Source organism: Arctopsyche grandis, chromosome 3, assembly GCF_051622035.1.
Source record: "Arctopsyche grandis isolate Sample6627 chromosome 3, ASM5162203v2, whole genome shotgun sequence".
NCBI lineage: Eukaryota > Metazoa > Arthropoda > Insecta > Trichoptera > Hydropsychidae > Arctopsyche > Arctopsyche grandis.
In genome coordinates, this window is record NC_135357.1 from 1,107,013 (window position 1) to 1,128,927 (window position 21,915).

At 35.6% G+C, this 21,915-nt stretch overlaps 1 protein-coding gene and 2 long non-coding RNA genes across 23 annotated transcripts in view; 1 reads left to right on the forward strand and 2 right to left on the reverse strand.

Moving 5' to 3' along the window:
- Positions 1 to 21,915, reverse strand: part of LOC143910004 (uncharacterized) — an 805,996-nt gene that overhangs the window by 310,042 nt on the left and 474,039 nt on the right. The gene's annotated exons all lie outside the window — the stretch shown is intronic.
- Positions 1 to 21,915, forward strand: part of LOC143910007 (uncharacterized) — a 260,391-nt gene that overhangs the window by 200,120 nt on the left and 38,356 nt on the right. The gene's annotated exons all lie outside the window — the stretch shown is intronic.
- The window catches only part of LOC143909744 (homeobox protein PKNOX1-like), a 46,920-nt gene continuing 25,520 nt past the window's right edge, over positions 516 to 21,915 (reverse strand). The window contains exons 1-10 of one of the 21 annotated variants that reach the window (XM_077427886.1): positions 9,926 to 10,099; positions 8,626 to 8,757; positions 6,330 to 6,501; positions 6,104 to 6,251; positions 5,677 to 5,985; positions 5,503 to 5,601; positions 3,533 to 3,720; positions 3,165 to 3,297; positions 2,991 to 3,086; positions 516 to 917 (exon numbers count right to left, since the gene is read on the reverse strand). In XM_077427886.1, coding sequence (XP_077284012.1) covers positions 766 to 917; positions 2,991 to 3,086; positions 3,165 to 3,297; positions 3,533 to 3,720; positions 5,503 to 5,601; positions 5,677 to 5,985; positions 6,104 to 6,251; positions 6,330 to 6,501; positions 8,626 to 8,744 — 1,416 coding nt within the window. In that variant the 5' untranslated portion in view covers positions 8,745 to 8,757; positions 9,926 to 10,099 and the 3' untranslated portion in view covers positions 516 to 765. Of the gene's footprint in view, positions 918 to 2,990; positions 3,087 to 3,164; positions 3,298 to 3,532; positions 3,721 to 5,502; positions 5,602 to 5,676; positions 6,004 to 6,103; positions 6,252 to 6,329; positions 6,502 to 8,625; positions 8,758 to 9,925; positions 10,100 to 21,915 lie in introns of those variants that run through there. The other 20 variants (XM_077427898.1, XM_077427885.1, XM_077427891.1 and 17 more) reach the window with 20 other exon arrangements.

Genomic DNA, 21,915 nt, shown 5'->3' on the forward strand with positions numbered 1-21,915 from the left:
CGTCGGGAACGCGTCACACGAAAGGTACGTGTTGTTTATTTATAATAACTATATATCAATCATTCCTTATACGTTAATAGTATACAAGTTTATTGGAAATAAGTAAGTAAGCACATAATATTATCAATCAATCCCTACTACTTAGAAAGAGAAAATAAATGATTGTTTATTTTTATGTTTTTTCCTTTTATTTATTAAATCGAGCGAGTGACTAGTTTCGATTCGCCGTACGATCGGACGAATCTACGGAAAGTAAGAGTTGAAATATAAGTAAGTTTAAAAATGAGTATTGGTTATTAACTCGGCATAGAGAAACATTTCCGTGCTTCTTAGATACATACATATAACAACCTCGATTGTTCGTTTCAGTATACATTTATATATATATATAATTTTTTTTTATAATAATATAATGTACAAATCTTAACGAGCGCAGTTGACAATTAAAACAATTTTAACTCCGTCGACGCGTAACACATTATTGAAACATCGACGAATCCAATTTTTTTTTATTTTGAATCGGTTACCGATTGTACACGTAGTAATTTCAATCTAAAAAATAGTGATCGAAAAATGAAAACATGCATTATATATTTACATACAGAATAGTTCGAACGAAACAATAGCAAGTTATGAATTTAAGACTATTATTCTTTTTTTTTTTTTAATCTTGAAAATATCACCCCTTATTTCTATTTCCTTTTTTTTTTTCATCGTTATCACGCAACGTTATTTTGGCATCTTTTTAATTCTACGTCGAGGACTTCAGTGGTCGCCTCCCGAGTGGTATTGAACACTGTCCTGGTCTCCGGCTGCAGATCTCGCGTTCGAATCTACCTGTTGATCTATCACCAACTCTTGCTCCGAATCTGATTCTTCGGCTTCTTCGTCTTCTTCGTCCGAAGACGACAGCAAACCTTAAAAAATATTAAGCATAATTTATATTTGGATCGTTTCTAAAATGCCGCGAAAATATTATACATATGTATAATATTATATATAGTATTATACATATGTATAATATTATATATATTATATATAGCCAGCAGCATAGCTCGGACGTTAAGCTTCTGCTTACCGTCAAGAAGGTGCCGGGTTCTATTCCTGAATGAAAATGAATTTTTCAGAGTATGCTGTTGGTCAGACCTGGATTTGTGACTCCAGGTTGATCGTTTCCTATCAGAGTTTGCCAATTTTCTCTGATTTCATTGTTGAAACGGTTCCCGGAAAAAAAAAATTGGCTAAAAATCCTTCCTACCTACTATGTCACCACTATTTGAAAAATTTGATTGATGTACAATAAAAAATTATGTACAATTCATAGATGTCTCGTTAATTTGCGAGTTTTTTCAGTGTCTCGCAATTCAACGACTTATAATAAAAATGCTGTATTTGTATTTGTAATTGGCCAGGAAGGCGCATTGGGATTTACCTGTAAGGCCTTCCTGGTATATATGTAAAAAATAAAATAAAAATAAAAAATAAAATAAAAACGGACGCAATGAATGTATGTATGTGGGTATGTGGCGACGCGTCGACAAGTATGGAGATGTAAAAAAAAAACCAATTTTAGAATACCAGGAGTATACATTATGCGGTTCAGTGATTATTGCCCACAAAGCGCTCGTCCAAAAGTCACTAAAATCTCTATAACGGAATATCTGGTAGCCGTAAAGTCCATCATACTAACGAGAAATCGAGTGCCAAATATTCCGTATCCGTGATTTTCATGACAAAAAAATTGTCTTTTGGGCGATCGCAATGTGCGTAATAATCCAAATACCACGTTATGCATAGGGATGTGACGTGAAGACCGATCGTGTCGAGGAGATGCGGGTTAGCGGGCAAGTGGGGGTGTGTGGAGCGTCTGAGATGTGCTCCTGATATTGAGCACCTGACTTGGAACGGGTGACGTCAGCGTCAGATGCGCTGCGTGGGAGTGTAGACACACACACACACACACATTCATTCATCATTTTGAACGGGTTGGATCGGTGAGCGTGTAATGCGCGCACTCAACTTTTTATTACTAAGACGTACGCTTGCATATAAATTACCTTATGTACATTATATTTATATATAACATATAATTTTATTTTAATTCGTGTATCAATTCCTTTCCGAAACCATCCGTTGAAATTAACGGGCACAACAGAGACTTAAGTAAAACGCACACGCTGTCCCATTCATCCCATTTCAACCAATAGCATTTCGTACGTACAATGTTCTATTGTCTATACGAAATGCTATTGGTCGAAAAGCTTAACCCTTTGAATGCTGATCGGCGTTTTGCCAACAAGTCCCTGAGCCTGAAAAACGTCGATAGGCGTTGTATTGAAAAAAAAATGCATTGAACGTGTAATCCGTGTCATTCATTTGTCAACGTTTATAAAGACTAGTTTACACTGGAATTTCTGAATTTATAACGATAGCAGAATTACTCAAATGGAAATCCCTAACTGCTGAATTTTTTGGATTGTGGCTTGGCATTCAGATTGTGAGCATTACATTTTAACAACTATGAAGAAGATGTTTTGGAAAAATACATTCATTAATATACTTCTTTGTTTGTTTTATATTTTTGCAAGATATATTAGATAGTCTAAACACACCTTTACAAAACTCGAATTCCTCGCCGGTAGTTATCTAGGGTTTGTTTGGATTAGCTCCAATTTTTATACCTGCTTTCTATTGGATTTCTAAATAATTCTAGTTGGAAATGTTGGCGAAATTTTCAGCACAATACGTCACCACTCAAAGCACTTAAGACATTTAAGCATAGTAAGAGGAACGCAACAAGGGCGGTCCTATAGCCTCCCACGCAAGCACGTCATCATGTAAAATGGTAAATCGGACGCTTGAAGTAGACTCAATTACACTGATATGTGTGTATGTGTTGCGAATTAAGCGCTACTATGACGGTTATATGTAAGTCACACATTGGTTTGATCAGTCCAATTTCCAACTGTGATCAGGTATATTATACATACCGGTTGACAGTTGCGGCTGCAACGACGACAACGAATCCGGCCAGAACCTCTTACTCGCCTGTCCCCCGCTCTGTTTCCGTTTCGTCTGTCCAACACCTGAAATAGGCACAAAAGTGAAGCGTGAAATTAACGACCAGCACTCGGAAACACTTCAAGAGCAAACGTTCAAATTACTGGTATCTTTCCCGTCGAGCATTGGCTGTAAGATGCGACGTCGCGCATTGATGAACCAATTATTGACTTGGAGTAGAGTGAGACGGGTCTGAGCTGCCAAGCAACGCTTTTCTTCTTCAGTAGGATATGGGTGCTGAAACATACGGCATTTATCAGAAACACTGTTGGTGAAAATGATAGGCAAACGTGGAGATTCTAATTTGCATCACATGCACTAAATGTGATCCGTTAAACATCACCAGCGATATTATGCATACATTTGAAATGTATTCTATATTTAGTACCTTATTGGTAAGTTTGGAATACAATTGCATTTGAAATGCCAGTGGAACTGAGCATGATTTTTGAAGAATTGTGACGATGCTTACGACTAGATGTTGAAAAAGCCAGGCACGCATCGCTTGAGTGGCGTGCCTCGGAAGCACTCCTCTTTTGCTCCGACTACCTCCTCCGCCTGATCCGTCGTCTTCTCCGTCGGCGGATTCGTCACCGCCGCCACCGACACCTTCTAATTCTTCACCGATACCAGGCGATGCCGAACCACACGATCCATTACCTACACAATAGAACGAAAAAGTTTAATAAAATCAATATTGCCTCTCATTCATATAAAAAATAACTTTGCTCCTTAGAACGAATCATTTGCGCGTTAGAATAGAAGAGATTGGGCATTAAATAAATATATTTTTGCTGAATAAAAAATGTTACGTTTACCAATATTTTGTTTGTAGTATGAAATAAAATATTGGTAAATGTTTCGATAATTTAACAATTGAATAATATGCAGTCAAAGATTTTTAATGCTCGGCGTTAATGCGCATTTCATTCGTTTTAGGTTACTTTATATTTTTTCTGATGTGAAAGTAACTTATCAAATGCCCACATTTAATATTAAAATGTATTTGTATTTTTAAAACGATCAAGTATGTTTTTATTTATTTATTAAAGGTTTTTAGTCTTATTGCTTATTTTATTTTTTTAAGTGTACAAATATTATAATAAAGGAAAATAAGACTTTTTATGTGTTATTTTGTTTTATCATCTAAGTATAATTTATTTCTATTGTTGTTTTTTTTTTTAAATATATTAGAAATTATTTTTAAATTGTACATTTATATTTTAAATGATATAATATATTATTTAATTCACACATATTTTATAAAATGCGCATTTGAGTTGTCCCCATAAACAAATACTGTTATTGCTAGAGCAGGCCTGTTTCAAGAAATCATATGGTAGCATTTTCGAACACATGTTCAGTTTTCAGCCAATGAAACTACACATATTAAGACGGGCCTGCTCCTCAAACTGTCAGTTTAGATTTCATGTCTACTTTGGTCAACTTGAGAGTTGTGTAGTGTATGTTATCATACATTACATTTATTTTAATTTAAAATAACTTTTTACCATAGTGGCTTTACAGTTTCCCAATACTTCACTATGGCCAGACATATATATTTATGGTATTAAACTTGTAAATATATATATTTTGAAATCATATTCAAATAGTGGTGACATAGGGGGGTAGGATGGTTTTGCCAATTTGATGAGGGACCGTTTCAACAATAAAATCAAATAAATTGACCAACTCTTATAGGAAATGATCGACTTGGAGTCACAAATATCCAAGTCTGACCAGCAGCACTACAGGTAATACTCGGAATAAATTACTTTCAATCAAGGTCAACCCACGGGATCGAGCCTGGCAACCTCTCGGTTGTTAGCATTAACCACCAAGCTATGCTACTGGCTATAAATTTGTAAATGTAAAAGTGTAAAAAATCAAAACAGGCATAATTTTAACCGTTTGCCCGCGGCCATCTTCTATGGAAGCTTTGGGCGACAAGTCTGTAGCGCGGCTGTTTCCATAGAATTTCTGAACTTTGCACGGGATTTTGAGGCTTATATGCGCCTATTTCAACTGTTTTAAGGTTCAAAATTGGTTGAATATATCACTGAGAGTTGAATGCCATCTATTCAATTTGCTTAAAATGAATATATACCAGTCAAAAATTAGTTTTTTGTGGAACCATACTGAAACCTCGTTTATGTGACGTCACGTCTTCATACAATTATGAAGAATGATTATTTGACAATTAATCCAAAACTACGAGATATATTATGTATTTTATTGTTTAAAATAATACTTTATGTGTTAATTAACATATCTGGTTACTTGAGTAAATATTAAAATCTGTATTTAAGGTCGAAAACTCGATTGCCAAAAAGGTGCTGCGTACGGGGCTTGTTCGCTATATTTATTGCCGCGGGCAAAGGGTTAATAGGAAAGTAAAAAATATGCATGTATATTTTAGAATAATGTAATAATATGACTAACCGGTGTAGCTGTTATCGCTGGAGTGATGACTGGATAGACCGGCTCCAATCTGACTGATCGGCGTCGATCCTAAAACGACTAACCCTGTATTGCAAGCATCTAACAATGGAATAAATAATCAGATACGAATGTTTGAATACGATGCTTTGATATCGGATTGATATATGTACTAACTTTGGTGGTATTGATGGGCGACTGCCGGTTTGTGGTCGTAGCTCTGCGGACACAGTTGCTCGGCCAGGTAGGGTACGGGGGCGGTATTGGGGGCGCCGGTGGTCGACGGCAGCGAGAGCGAAGGAGGCGGAGGCAGCTGGGTCGTCTGCTCGACGGGTATGTTGCCCTGCTGGACGTAGAGTCCGCCCGTCTGCGGCTGCGGTATCGACTGGTACTGCGGAGAGTTCGACGTGCTCGAATGGTCTTCCGATATGGACCCGCTGAGCGGTTGGTTGTTGTTGCTTTCGCCACCGCCGGGGAACGAGTCTCCTGAAACCATGAGCAGTTCTATTATCGGTCTTTTGATTGAAAGCTACTTTTGTCTCGTTGAATCAGGTCGGGTTATGGATTAATTATAACAATCCATACAATGTAAAAAGAAACAAACCTGTGGCATAATCAGTCCTTAAAAGATTTTCACTTTGCATTTTAGACTTCAAACAAGCTATATATCGACTGCAAAAGTCCCGACATAATTCTTGCACCTTCTCCAACTCCAACAGATGTATCCTCAAAACTTGAATGGACTTGATCATCTAAAAAAAAAAGGAAATGATTAAAAATTAAATAGCTACAGAAGTGAAGCGATTCGTCTCAATCGGATCAAATCTCACCAGTCCGTCTATCTCGGGATCGTCGACGAGGAACGGTTTACGGTCACGTTGCTGATGTTGCACGAAGGCTCGGAGGTCGGCGGCGAAAGCCTCGCAGCCAGGGGCTTCGCATCCTCCCGTAGCTGCCTCGCATCTCTCTAGCAAAAGGGCCAACAGGGGAAAGAGCGGATGCCTGAAATCAACATTTAAACATTTAGAAATTGGAATAAACATTTGATATCTGACATATAATGGGTCACATACGCCATATACGCAAGTTTTTATATATATATTTATTATTTCTACTTCAGCGAGCGTCGATTATCAGATATTATTTAATCTGTTTGTCTGGTAGCCTGCGCTCATTATTATTTTCATAATTGAATGTGATGTATAAGTGAATTTTAATCTTCTCTATTCCATTCAGGCCTCACGAGGATGTTTAGTATTCACGACTGGTTCTTGTACATATGTACATATCGATGGCTTGGTGCACAGATATTGTATGTCCATTATTGAATTTGTATCAAATTTTAAGTTTGTATCGAATTTTAAGTTGGTAGATGCTGGAATAATTCAAGTTTTCTAACTTAAAATACTGTTGCGTAGGGGTGGGTGGAGGATCCAAGTAAAAGGCCAACAGTCGTTTCACAGCATTTATTGATGATTAAGGAGATACACGCACTGGTAGTGCTCAGTCCAGAATGACCTGATATCGCCGCCTTATAAAGGGTAGATCTCTCAGGACGTCTAATCTGTTTACCTGTTGTATAGTCACGTATTCGGATATGTATTTCCACGACATTGGGTCCCCCCCCGTACCGATTCCGAGAAAGGCCTAATAACGGTCATTGTTTAGTCTAAATGCACTTAAGAGTCCAGATATAATCCTGGAAGTAAGTGCAAGCACTTAGTTAATCCATTAACAGACATCCGTTGGTCCCAAGTGCAAGCACTTAGTTAATCCGTAAACAGATAACCCTTGAACGGTCACATTGTCTCTGGGATTCTATTCGCTTAATCCGCGGCGTACGTAACAATACGATATAAAATTTGATACAATATCTGTGCACCAAACCATCGATATATTGGTGCTGACTGTTGATGCAAGATATTCCAAATTTTTCTCCTTGTATTTTTTAACTATTTTTGTATGTATTATATACAGTGGCGGCTCGTGGGAATTCACAGTAGAGGGGCTGCAGAAATCAATCGGACTGTAGTAGCTTGTTGACAATACCGGTAACCAAAATAATAAACAAAAATAGCATGCAAATGTGCTATACTGGGAGGGCTGCAGCCCCACAGCAAATATGGACGAGCCGCCACTGATTATATACTAGTGGTTTTACCCGGTTTCGCTCGGTATTTGTAATATAGACCGCTTTAACATGGCTAATCTAATAGTAAACATTTTATTAAATTTATTTGAAGTCTTATTTTATTTAAATTTATTTGAATATTATTTTTTTTATTAAATTTAACATCACGGATTCTACCACCCAAACCTTACTTATATATTAGATAAATATGTATTTTTGATTTTAAATAATTTATATATTTTTTTATTTAAAAAAAATTAGATACAATTTCTATTTAAAAAAATTATATTTACTATTATGCCATTACAGGTAACCCCAAGGCGACACCTATGGCCAAATTTGTACATATGTACTATGCATATATAAATTTACATTATTATAAATTTGAAATGACATAAATTCAAATATCGGCGACAAATAAGGTGGCTGATTTGGTAGGAACCGTTTCAGCAATGAAATCAGATAAATTGACTAACTCCGATAGGAAACAATCGACCTGAAGTCACATATATCCAAAGTCTGGCCAGCAGCATCGGGTCAGGGCTTGAACCCGTGACTCCTCAGTTGTTGGCATTATACGCTAACCGTTGAGCTACATTGCTGATTGATATAAATATATATATATATATATATATATATAAGCCCACTTCAAAGGTCAATGAAGTCGACCTCTACTCTGTATCCCAACGAATAGTCTGAGAGACCCTTTCGTCGGAGAAAGAGACGGTTGTCCAGCAATATAGCATTAGAAAAACCGCACATCACTGTAGTCTAGAATTGTATGAAATTAATAGGCGGGCGCACTGGTCAATATGCACAGATACATATATATATATCGCATAATGCATTATACAATGTCTTTGACTGCTGTTAAAATCATTCCATCGCCGTAGATTGAACCCAAGTTATGATGGATTCAGGATCCGCATTTTATGTACTGCCGAGTAGTGTGGAATAGTGTACGGTTGTGGTGTGAATCAATGTTGGATATTTACTTGTATACGGCCCTCTTGTCGGCTTCGAATTGAGCTTGATCCAAAGCGGCAGCCGTCGCTGGTAACTGTTCCGGGGGCGCGCCGGGCGGCAGCTCGCCCCCCGGGCACCCGCCCTGCATGCCCTCACCACACCTGAAACAACGAAGAGTATACACATGAACAATGATTTCATTTCATACAAGTTTGAGGCTCAGGCCTGTGGGATACATTTTCATTTATGATGCCCAATCCTCGGAAAGCATGTGCACGTTAGGATTATGTACTCAGTACGTTGCTTGAGAGCACCTTTTCTGAAGAATGGAGGTGAGCCATCTTGTAATGTAATTATTTTCATAATTATAAACATTTATTTTTTATAAACTTTGTCATTTATTTTTGATTTATTAATAAAATAAAATTGTATTATTATTATAAGTATTTTTTGTTTATTAATGAAAGCTTGTAAATAGCCATTTGTTTAATATATTCATCGTCATTCAATCATACGAGCATATTTTATTTAAATTGAGTTATGAATGCATACAGTAGAATCTATTTTAGTTTATTCAAATTCAATAAAAATTAGTTTATTATAAAAAAAGTAATATTATAATATTCATACATGTACACACATACATACGTATATATATATATATATATATATATATATATATATATATATATATATATATATATACGTATATATATATATATATATATATATATATATATATATATATATATATATATATATATATATATTTTAAATAGATTTTTGAGCTCTTTTTCCTATTATGCTGTACATTAACATTATAATACTATAATACTATGATTGCAAACAAAATTGTAAAATAGAAAATGATCAGTAGATCAGTAGCTAATATAAAATAGATATAAGTTGTATTGTGAACATAATTTAGTAATAATAAAAAGCATTGAAAAATCAAACAATACGTATATATTGTAATAATGCGGAATACAATCTCATTTCTCATAGAGCAAATGAACATAGAACACCGGTTTAGGCATTTAATGGATTTTTGTTGTATAATAACAGAAAATAATATATCAACTTGAACGGATCCTCCTTGGAAATTTTCACAAATCAAATACAAAGCATATATAAAAAATAAATATATAAATTCATAACGAAGCGATCAGTTTTATTATAAATTATGGGCAATATTAAATGAGAGTAGTCACGGGCAATAAAAGTAAAGATACAATCGTGACGAGGTCACTTCCAAACAGGACGTATGTACATAATTGGAATAGTCATACAGGATTTGTGAAACATAACCTAAAATAATGAAAACCACACCCGCAGAATGATCAGAGAATTGAGTCGAAGTTTCAATTGAATGGGTTTGGCTCACTTTTGCGTGTGGAGCGTAAAAAGTCGAGAGTGGTATTGTTTCGAATGTGGCGAAAAATAGATATGTCAAAAGCGCTCTGTCAAATGCGTTGCGTTCGCAAGCGCCGCTGTGATCTGCGCGCGCGGAATCGCGAACGCGTCTTTTTCGCACGTCAAAATCAACATCGCTCGTTCAAAATTGCACGTTTCATTCACCAATACTGTCGAATGACGTCCTAAAATATTATTATGTCATTAAATGAGCGTCAAGTTTGTAATAAATGCAATTTTTTAAGAGGGGGAAATTTTTCCATACATCGAACATACGCTCTCTTTTAAAACAGTGCCATTGAACAATGGTTGTGTAGTCGGAGTCGTTGAAAATTCGAGCGACTTTGCGTTTAAATTGCATTTATTTTTTTACTTAATAATGTACGTGCATATATGTATAATGAATTACTAACCAAGAGTGACTCAACAATACCCACTGTAAGCAGAACAGAGATGGAGTGTTTCTGCCTTTGACTTTTTCTCATGTTTAAGTCATATTGAGGACAGGTCTGATATTTGTCAAATTTGTTACGCCAAATGCGTAGATTTTATTAGTTTCATATTTACAAATAAAATATATTAAAAGAAAACGTTTAATAAAAGTTAATGATTTATATAAATTAGTTTCTCTCACTCACTATGTACATACATATATATGTACCAGTGGCGTGCGGTGAAATTCTCTCTCTTTTTGTCGTACAGCCTTGCTTAATGTGCGCGAGCTGGATACAAGGGGAACAGCCTGTTCCTTTTGTATCCTCTCGCTCACATTAAGTAAGGCTGTTCGACAAAAAGAGAGAGAATTTCACCGCACGCCAGTGATATGTACGGTTACCTGACAACTCGTTCACAGATTTTCCGTCTGTTCACCAAGATCTTGTTTACTATGCCATTAAGTATGCAGCGATCTCTTTCACAGACCGTCTGTTATCGGTGAATAGACGGTCTGTGAAAGAGATGGCTGCATACGTAATGGCAGAGTAAACGAGATCATGGTGAACAGACGGGGTGAGAAAGAGATGGCCGTATACGTAATGCCTGTAGCGCATCCTCGGTTTACGGAAAATCTGTGAACGAGTTGTCGTGTCACCGATATGTACATATGTATATGTATTAGTTTGCCAGAGATTGGTCGCATTGAAATTGTCTTACACATACATAAGTACATACATACATGCATTTAATAATAAAACTGGGGGAAAAAATAGCTTGACATTTTTAAATGGTAATAAAAAGGAGTTCTATCGAAAGCCAGAATAAATTCTCAATAATGGTATAGGTTTTGTATTTTTAAAATCAGAAATCCAGGTGGCCAACGACTGAAGTTTCTCCTTTAGAAAACTCAACAACGTTAAAAGTAATGGTAAATGTCTAAAAGCGACGTCGTGTTGAGGTATTTGGTGGTTTTATAACTGATACTGAGCAATGGACAGCATGAAGCTTATAAATAATATTAATTAAGAATCTCTCTACATATCCGACTAGTAAAAGCTCCACTAAAATAACGTTTTCAGATCCTTTTATATGAAAGAACAACATGGATTTGTTAAACTACCCAAGAATAAAATTATTAATTAAATAAATAAATTATAATAAAATTAACGAAATAATTTGTGAAAGTATGTCGGATGATAAAAAATGTCGCACTTTTCCTAAAAGTTTTTATAATTATGTACATCATTAAATTCAAATTAATTAATAAAAAATCGTAAAATGTCGCTTGTCCAAATGCAACGATGATTACATTCTAATATGTAGTCAATTTCATTCTTTTAGCTTTTGATTTTGGTATATATTAATATTTTCTATTAAATGGGAAAGATTTTTTAAATCGTATCAAAATTAAAATTTCATAGTCAAACTAAATATGTATAATATATAGCTATAGTATATTAAGCGGTTTTATAATCAATAATTTTCAAAATTTTTGATTTAGCGGATTATTTGAAGTAACCGAAGACGGTCAGAAAGCCCCACTGGCACTTCAAAAAGCAGTACACTTTGATCACAAATACTGAACGTATCCGCCAAATGTTTTGAACTGACAATTTTGTAGAATATCATTGTATTTGGGACACATTGGTATGTACATACATATATTATATTCAACAAAGGGAATGTTCGGAATACGTCTCACCGATTAGCACTGGTTGAGTTTGCTTTTATCATTGTTGCAGTGTGCAAAGTTGCACATGATAATTGGTGTCAACGATGGAATCAAACAGAACGCGTCTATTTCCGCCGCAGAGACGTCGTAAACTGTCACACGGTTACTTCAATTCATTTCTCGTGATTGTATCTAAGATTTTATTGGAATCTTTCTTTTTCAACCCTCCCAACCACCCCCTATTTCCACTCGAGCACGGTCTGAGGCTTCAGATACGTCTCGAGATCAAACTCCCTGCTCGTTACTTGCGACGAAGACAACTCTCCTATTAGACAAATGAGCGAATTGACGTTTTTTTTCATCTCATTTAAAATGTGACAATTGCGTTTTAGGTCCTATCTGCCCCTCTTTCGGAAGATAAATCAACCACTCTTTTAAAAAATATTCTTCACAACCCCCTCAATGATAATGTGATGGGGGAAGAGTTCGCGAAAGATTTCCCTCAATACTTTCTTGTTACGACCGAAATTGCATTAGGATCGGGGATGAAGCGTAAAAAGCGGAAATTGAAAGATGAATCTTATGTTGATTCTTCTTGCGGGTCACTGGCGACCAGCATTGCAACATACATATTTTGGCCAAAACAAAACGAATTATTTAGCAATAAATAAGATCGTGATTATTTAGCAATAAATAAGAATAAATCATAGATATCGATGATCTATGTGTGGATCCGGCATAATGCTTAAATAAAACTGATTGGTGAACACCATACGCTACCCGTCGATAACCCCCTGCTGTGCCTTTTTTTATTATTACAAGGCTCTTTTATGGTTTACTTCGCAAACGATTGAGCTAAATTTCCTACAGTCTTCCAAATGTTTTGAAACTTTGCCATTTTGCGCGGTTTGGTCAACGATGGAAATTTTAATCGATTTTTATAGTTCGATGGTGAAAAATACACTTCTAAATTTACGAAATTTTTGAAGACGGTGACGTTTAATAGGTAGTAACCTTATAGCAGTATATTTTAATTGACTTCTAGCTACATACATATTTACACATGTTGTTTTCATTTTGTAATTTTATTATTTAGCATAATGTGTATGTATGTTGGTTTTATCTTTATTTATATATGTATGCTATTTTTTATTTTTTTTTATATATATATATATATATATATATATATATATATATATATATATATAAATATATATATATATATATATATATATATATATATATATATATATATATATATATATATATATATATATATATATATATGAGTAATTTATCTTTATTTATGTGTTTATGTGTATATGCATGTATAATGTTTGTATGTTTATGGATGTATGTAATGTATGTGTATGTGTATATGTATATGTGTATGTATGTATATGTGAATATATATATATATATATATATATATATATATATATATATATATATATATATATATATATATGTGTAGGTGTGTATGTATGTATATGTATATATGTGTATTTTTATATTTATGTATGTATGTATGTGTATTTGTGTATACGTGTAAGTATTTGTGTATATATGGATGGTGTACATATATGTTTATATAATTGTCTTTGGCCAGGAAGGCGCATTGGGTTTACCTGTTAGGCCTTCTTGGTGTAAATTAAATAAAAAAAATAAAAAAATAAAAAAAATATGTTTGACATTCCGCCACCCACTCGTATTGTCAGATTTTAATGGTTTAAACGCATATAACTTGCATTATAGGCTTTCATTATCATTATAGGTTATTTAACGTTAAAACGCATATTGCCGCCTGCTTATAAATGAGCGGCACGATATAAATTCACTGAATTGTTTTCCGACTATTTCCGACCCAAAATGGTGGAGGCGGTAGTCTTGCATTTTTAAAAAATCTCAAAATTGATTCAACCGACAATGAGTCCTAGCGGATTAATAAAAAAAAAAAAAACCAAAAAAAGCACATCTCTTTGAATCACAAACGAAATGGAAAGCTCGTTAATTAATTGCAGCCGGACAAATTTAAAAACTCAAAAAATAATAATAATAATCGGCACGGTGACGGTCTCCCTTTTTGGAAAAAAATAAAAGCGTGGGAGAGGGGGAATAAAGCGGTCATGCACATCAAAAATGCAGGCTACGACCGCACCGAGCGAGCGCGGCCAAAAAATCATATTTAAAATAAGGCGGGAAGATTTGGCCTGTGCACATCCGGTGCACAATAAATAAATAAATAAATAAACGCGTTACGTATGCCGAGCGCCTGGGGTGCGCTTGGGGTTGAATTGCGGGAATGAGGAGGTTAGGGGTGGTCGGGTGAGGTGGGAGGGGAGGGGGGGAGTATGGATGAAAGGACGTGCGAACCGATGATACCGAAACGAAATTCAAAAATAACCAACAATCACACGTGCAAAGATAAAATGTGCTCGGCTCTAAAAGAACCCAAGTCGATATTTTAAAAAAAAAGTACATTACATATATATTGGGCATATTCGGAAGAACAAACTAAATTAACAAACTACATAAGTTAAGCGTAACGCATGAGAGTGGTCACACTAAGCGAGCAAAAATCAAGTCAGATAAAGTTTCAACAAAATATTTCGGAAGGGTTCGGAATCCGGGTCAAAGGCCCCATACAAATATGATATACATATGTACATACATACGTACATAGGTAAATTTAGGTATTTAGGTATCCAGCTATGTTTGGGTTTAATTCAATTAACCAGCGGAATAGACTAGTTGTCAGTATATAATGCTTTCAACAAAGTGGTCACGGGTTCAAATCCCACTTGTTTCTGCCGGCCAGACCTGGGATTTGTGACTCGTTTCCTATCAGAGTTTGCCAAATTATCTGATTTTCATTGAAACGGTTCCAACAAATTGACAATCTTACTCATTTTGAACAAATCTCGAGTTTTCGGCAATCTCGAATCTCGCTGATTTGTATAAAATGCTGCAAATTTACAAATTTGACCATAAATGTCTCTGTGGGTGTTAATTCATATGTATTTACTTTGTGTGGTACTAATAATACTTGTATCAAATGTACAATGCTTCTGGCCAGGAAGGTGCATTGGGGTTACCTGTTAGGTCTTCCTGGTATAAAATTAAAAATAAATTCGAATATGATAAATTCGACAGTTCCTTAATATGTAGCGATTCATTGAGCGAATAACTGAAGGCGATTTGCCGAATGATTTTTTTTACCTATGTCAAATAATATATATGTACATCAGAAGAATGGTGGTCATTAAGAGGGCTGTACACCCGAAACCTTAATTTTGTTACCGTTCCTTTCTTCGATATATATATTGAGTGTATGTATATATTGAGTGAATGCGACAATATATATATATTGAGTGAATGCGACAGTTGCGCTTCGATCAGATAAAACGTGTTTTAAATTGACAATCGAGGTTTCGTATTCTACTATTTTCTCCTCCAAAACTGGACCAATTTTTAAAAAAATTTCATCATCGGTATGAGAAAGATATTTTCTGTGCATCTATCGGCGTATTTTTTTTAAAATCGACCGTTAAATAACCACGCTAGACTCTTTTCGTGGGTGTAAAAAAGAGGCGATTTTATAGATGTTTGGCGGCTCCTAGCTCCTATAAAAAATAATTAATCAAAAAAATAAAACGATAGATGCACCCCAATGGTGGATATCCATAGCATATTAAAAAATAATTTCTCTAGTGCCATAATTGAGGTAGGGAGAGGTATAGTACGTTTGTATGGACAATGCGCTGCTGTCCAGCCCTCTTAACAAATAATAACTTAGTCTTCAGCAAGCCATGGCTCCCATGTTAAAAAAATAGTGTAAGAAAAATCGAAAAAGAGTAAACTGCCACTTCAGATTGACGGATGCTTACCAAATTTTATACATATGTACTTTGGTATTAAGCTTAAACTTCTAGATATGAATTTTCAGTTCGATTCTCTAGAGTAAAAGTACTACTTCCGGTTCAGATAAAAATACTCAAAAAATATTAGGTTATAAAATTTATAATTTCTATTATATGTAAAAAAAAATCAGTCTGATTCGGTTAGCGGTTTGGGAGATAATTGAATTCAAAAAGTTGAAAAAAAATAGGACATCTCTAAAGGGGAGGTACCATTTTCGGTTAACTTAAACATTTGAAAAAAATTTACGTTGTATAGTTAAGAATTTCAGTAACCGATACTAAGTTTCAGTTCGATAGGACTAACGGTGTTCAAAAAATCCCCAAAATACACAGACACACATTTTTTCTAGATCATGAAAACGTGATCAGTGATTGATTCTGAGTTCGAATCATTCAAAATCTCGAGTTCGAAAACTTCAGCAATTGTTACTACGTACATTAATATCGCTATATATATTATTCTAATAATTTTGGACTACTGGTTGCTAAGGACATGAAGCATATTATAAAGTAATGAAACTATCCTACCCCTCCAGTTTCTCGCAAATTCATCGTATATCAAATTTGTTTATTGTTGATTGTACTAGTTTGTCCCAGTATGAAACTATTGTATTGTATTTTAATGTTTAGTATGTACGAAAATTTATGTAAACGTTCTTGGTTATATCTGTAACAACTTTTCAGGTCATTGTTTGTACAAGATGTTGGGCTTAAAATGATGTATGATAGATAAAACCCCGGAGAAACACACAAACACACTTTCAATTATGACACAAGTGGGCATTATTATGCGATAAAATGTCAGCACTGCGCTTTCGTCGCGGATTGGCTGCACCGAGCAGTGCTACCAATCGACATCAACGTCAATGATACCACACCACGAAACCTCGCTCCGTTTGTACACGTCCCCCCTTTATGTATAGTCGGGAATTACAAAAGTTGGTCGCGCCGCGCTAATACTTCATATTTGTAAATAAATGTATGTGCGGTACGTCTGCACGATATATAGAAGGGGAGGCGAGGGGTGAGAGCAGCAACAGAAGCAGTCGAGGATGGGGGAGGGTAAGGAGATAGGAATGGGGAGGTCGCTCGCTTACCCCGTCGGGCGTGACGGGCAAAGAAATAGCAACATTAAAATATTCAGGGGGCCGCGTCGGGGCCCAAGACGTGCCCCGGAGGCCCCCCCGTCCTCTGTCTCTCATCCTTCCCCCTCCTTCACCCCTCTATCCCCCCCCCTTAATCGGTGACTGCGCCAGATCCGCGGCTCCTCAATCAACAGTCCCGCCGATACTTTAATTAGCGCAGCGAGCCTCGCTTAATGTCCGTCTGTTTTACAGAGCTAAATTGTATTCTGTACAATTTAAATATGTACCTACAGAGTGTACATTCATACATTCTACAACCAAAGCTATGTATTTCATTATATTACAAATATTGGGAAGGCCGAGATTTTCTCGATAAAGCGGTAATTAAAAGGTTGATTAATTTGCAACAAAGTGTACAATGGTCGAGTTTCATGGTCTTAAATCCGACAGGACTCTTTCGTTTTGCATCCTACTCAAACACACGCAATTAAGCTACACAACAAATGCGTGCGAGTAGAAAGCAATGCTGCGGGCACGTGATATCGAAATATCACCAGTTTCAAACGTAATTTAGCCGCCTAACTGAATTTTCCTAGTTCTAGACATCAACAAGCATTCGAAATCTTGAAATTAGATTTAAAATTATAGATTTTTAATAAAATAATATTAAAACAAAATAAAATGTCTATAGTAAAAGTTGTAGCTAGCAGCATGGTTCGGTGGTTGGGCTTTTGCCTAGCGCCAAGAAGTCACCGAGTTCCATCCCGTGAGTCGACCTCGATTGAAAAGAATTTATTCCGAGTATATTATCTGTAATGCTGCTGGTCAGACTTGGATATTTGAACCTAATATGTCACCACTATTTGAGTATGACTTATGTACAATAAAATGTATGTAAAAAATTAATTGATGTCTAATTAATTTCGAGCTTTTCAGTGTCTCGTAATTCAGCGACTTAATAAAAATGCTGTATTGTTTGTAATTGGCAAAGAAAGCGCATTGGCATCTATGTACATATGTAAAAAATATGTATCACTAAGTGATATAGCGTAAAAATTCAAGATTCAAATCGCCTTTGCTTTATTTTGCTTTAATTTCAATTTGAATTTATTTTCTGAAATTCTAAGCGCATTCCTCGTGAGTGAAACTTTATTTATGACGATATTTAACAACAGATTTCCAGAAATTTTGTGCTTTGAACAAAGGGTATCTGAAATCTGACGAATGACAGCACTGCAGGTTTCTTCATTGCGTCAATGCGTCAATACACAATTTCGGATTCAGTTGACCTTCATTATGTCAGTGATGGAGTGGTTTTGAATTGAGTTAGATGTAGTTAATTATGGTATGTATATTCGCATAGGACTTTTGAACTGCTACCATTTTTTATTATGAATAAATAAATCGTAGCATGTAAATCGGTATTCGAGATATATATATTCGAGACATATATCAGTGGTGGGGGGCGCGACTTAAGCGAGTAATTAGCGTTACGACAGAATAACTCTCACGAACATCCACTCGATGGATCTACTTGCGCCGTGTATACATTCTACTTTGCACATATGTACGTACACAAGTACTAACAAACGCAAATCAAACAAATTGAGCAAACGAAAATGTAGCCTCAAGCACATGTACACGACGAAAATAAAAAAAAATAATGCAAGGGGTGCGAACCGGCAAATACAGCATTCTAATCCAATTTTCGAATGCTGCGCTCTTTGAACATCCCCTATGCTAATTTTCGCCTGGTAGGGGGCAGACACGACAAGAGCACTTTTGCTTTGTGAGCGAAAAAATACCTTTTACGGAGATTCACACCCACACCTGACATTTTTTAAACCATCCTTACAAGGATGTATAAACTGAGTTCTTCAGAAAACATTTTAAAGTTGATTCTCTTCTTCAAAAAAGTGGTTCACTTGAAGAGCTGTTGCTTCAAATTTTGGCAATTCTTTCAATCAATTATCACAGTGAAGTAGATTTATCGCGTTCTTTGAGCTCAATTGTGATATGTCCACATGATGCAACTTCATTGGATTCCAGTTAACCTTCTTCAGAAAGATAGTTCAACGGGTGGTTTTGGGAAGGACTTGATACATGATTTGAAATTAAATTTAAAACATTATATTGCCAGAAATAAATAAAAGAAATTACTTATGTCAGTAGTAGAAGAATGGGGAGTTTAGTTGAGAATCAATATGGTGACGTGTGCATATACATACATAGTATTGCGAAAGCACAGATAAGACAGTGATCTTTGAAAGGATGTAAAAGAAAGTAAGAAAATTGGTTAAACGTTGGGCAGAAGAATGTGCAGAATGCTGTGAATGAAGGTTAGACTTCAATGCAAAAGTTGATATTGAAAACTTTGATGATGTTTTAAGCAAAGGTAGGCGTTGACCGAGTGCTTTTCAACTAACCATAGACCATTCCATTAATGTTCAAAAAAAGAGAGAAAAAATAAATTTACCTAAGAAGCTAGAGAGCAAAAAAAGGTTAACAATAGAAATTGACAATGGTGAACCATTATTTCGAGGAAAATAGAACCCGAGCGCCTATTCTTAGTTATAAGTAGAGGTAGGACCGTAAGCGTGCCGTTAATTGTTCAATTGTTGTAAATGCTTTGTAAAAAAGGTTCGGCAAACCTCTAACAATGCATTTACAACATTTGAACAATACACGGCTCCCTCAGGGTCCGGTGACTAGTTATAAGCAATGATCACCGTTGCCTGTTGTTGAGAAAAAAATGGTTCACTATTGCCAACCATGCTTTTTTGACATCTTGCTTTGTATACTGATGGAGCGGTCTACTGTTATTTGACGAAAATCCAACCAACGTTGATGACTAGCTATAAGCAGAGATCGGCAGCCAAGTTTCATTTACCCACAAAAATGGTTCACTATTGGCCTACAAATCAAGAGAGAGAAAAAAAAGGTTGACAATAGTTTTTTGTGAGGTGAAAGCAACTTGGCCGCCGATCCCTGGTTATAAATAGTTTTCGGCGGTCGATAGATGGTTTTAAAATAACAATAGACTGGTTCATTAGCAGAGATAGGCGCGAAAATGCGCTGAAACGGGATCCTATCGTTAATTTCTTCTCCTTTTTTTCTCTCTCGGGATCTTTTTTTTTGCTCTCTAGAGAGCAAAAAAAAAAGGTTGACAATAGAAATTGACAAAATAAATTCATTTATTTCGAGCTAGCGCATCCTAGGGCCGCTCACTGTTCATTAGTGTCCAAAGTAAGAGAGAAAAAACATGATTTTTCAAAGAAATAGTCCATAGTGAACTATTTTTTGTGTGAAAAGCATCCATTGAATGCCGATCTTTGGTTATAAGTAGTCACCGGACCCAGAAGGTGCCGCGTATTGTTCAAAGGTTATAAATAGAGGTAGGACCGGAAGCGTGCCGTTCTTTGTTTATTGTTCGTTGTGCATTGTTCATTTTCATGGTGAACCTTTGTTAAAGGTTCACCGAACCTTTTTTTTTGCACTCTAGCTTTGTGAATAGACCCAAAACGCCGTGATTCCTGGAAACAGCACGCTCTCTATCCGCCCTTTAGTTATAAATGCATTGTTAAAGGTTTGCCGAACCTTTTTTACAAAGGATTTACAACAATGGATAGCACTGTGACTATCCGACCTCTAGTTATAAGCAGACTTAGGAGGCCAGGATGCTTTAATCCACATAAAATGATTCACTATAGCAAGAGAGCAAAAAAAAAGGTAGACAATAGTGAACCATTTTTAGTGGGTTAATGCATACTGCTCGCCTAAGTCTGGTTATAAGCAAAGATCGGCGTTGGGAAGATGCTTTTGGTACAAAAAATGGTTCTCTATCGTCAACCATGCTTTTTTGCTCTCTTGATTTGTGGCGGTCTATTGCTATTTGACGAGCACCAAGCCAACGCCGAAGACTAGTTATAAGAAGTGAAAGTGACAGAGGGATTGGTATACAAAAAGCAAGTACTGTGGATAGAAATAGATTGCGCAAATAATGGAAAAGGATTAAAAAGACTCCGCTCCAGTGGATGGCGAAAGGTAGAAAAATGACGTACTATGAAAGATACTTCCAAATAACTACTAAGGGGATTATACAGAACGAAAATAATTGTCCATATCAAATTTGTCATAGCTTTAGCATGATTAATATATTTTTTAGATAAAAAAATGTTGAGATGCCCTGTCATGGAGACATGTTAAACGCGGACAGAGAGAGAGAGAGAAAGAGAGATTAAAACCGAGCAAACTTTAGCTCAAATCTTCACCGTCAAACTATAATAACTGCCCGAAAAGTTTTAATGCTGTATTGAATAAAACAATAGTTTTACAAAAGTTCACCGCTAGACTGCGTGATATAAACGTTTCGTTACAATATACATACATACATACACCACACAAGATTAGACACCGAGACAATTCTTTGTTTTTTTCGTCATCATTTTGATGTATTATATCTATCAATTATTCAAACGAGCCGCAGGGGAATTTTTCCGAATAAATTACGATAATGTTTACAACGGTTATTGGATATTAAAAGTAAATATTTTAATATCTATAATATACAATACATACATACATATATTCGATTTCAAGTTAGATTACTTTAGACTAGGCTTGTTGAACCTTTTCGAATCATTGACCACATTATGACTCTTGGGCATTCGGGGGGTGCAAAATATATTTTTAAGATGATTTACTTACATACCAAGTGAATATACTAAATAAGTCACTTAAACGAATGAGTGAGTACGTACATATACTAAAATATGGCGGTTCTACATACGTATG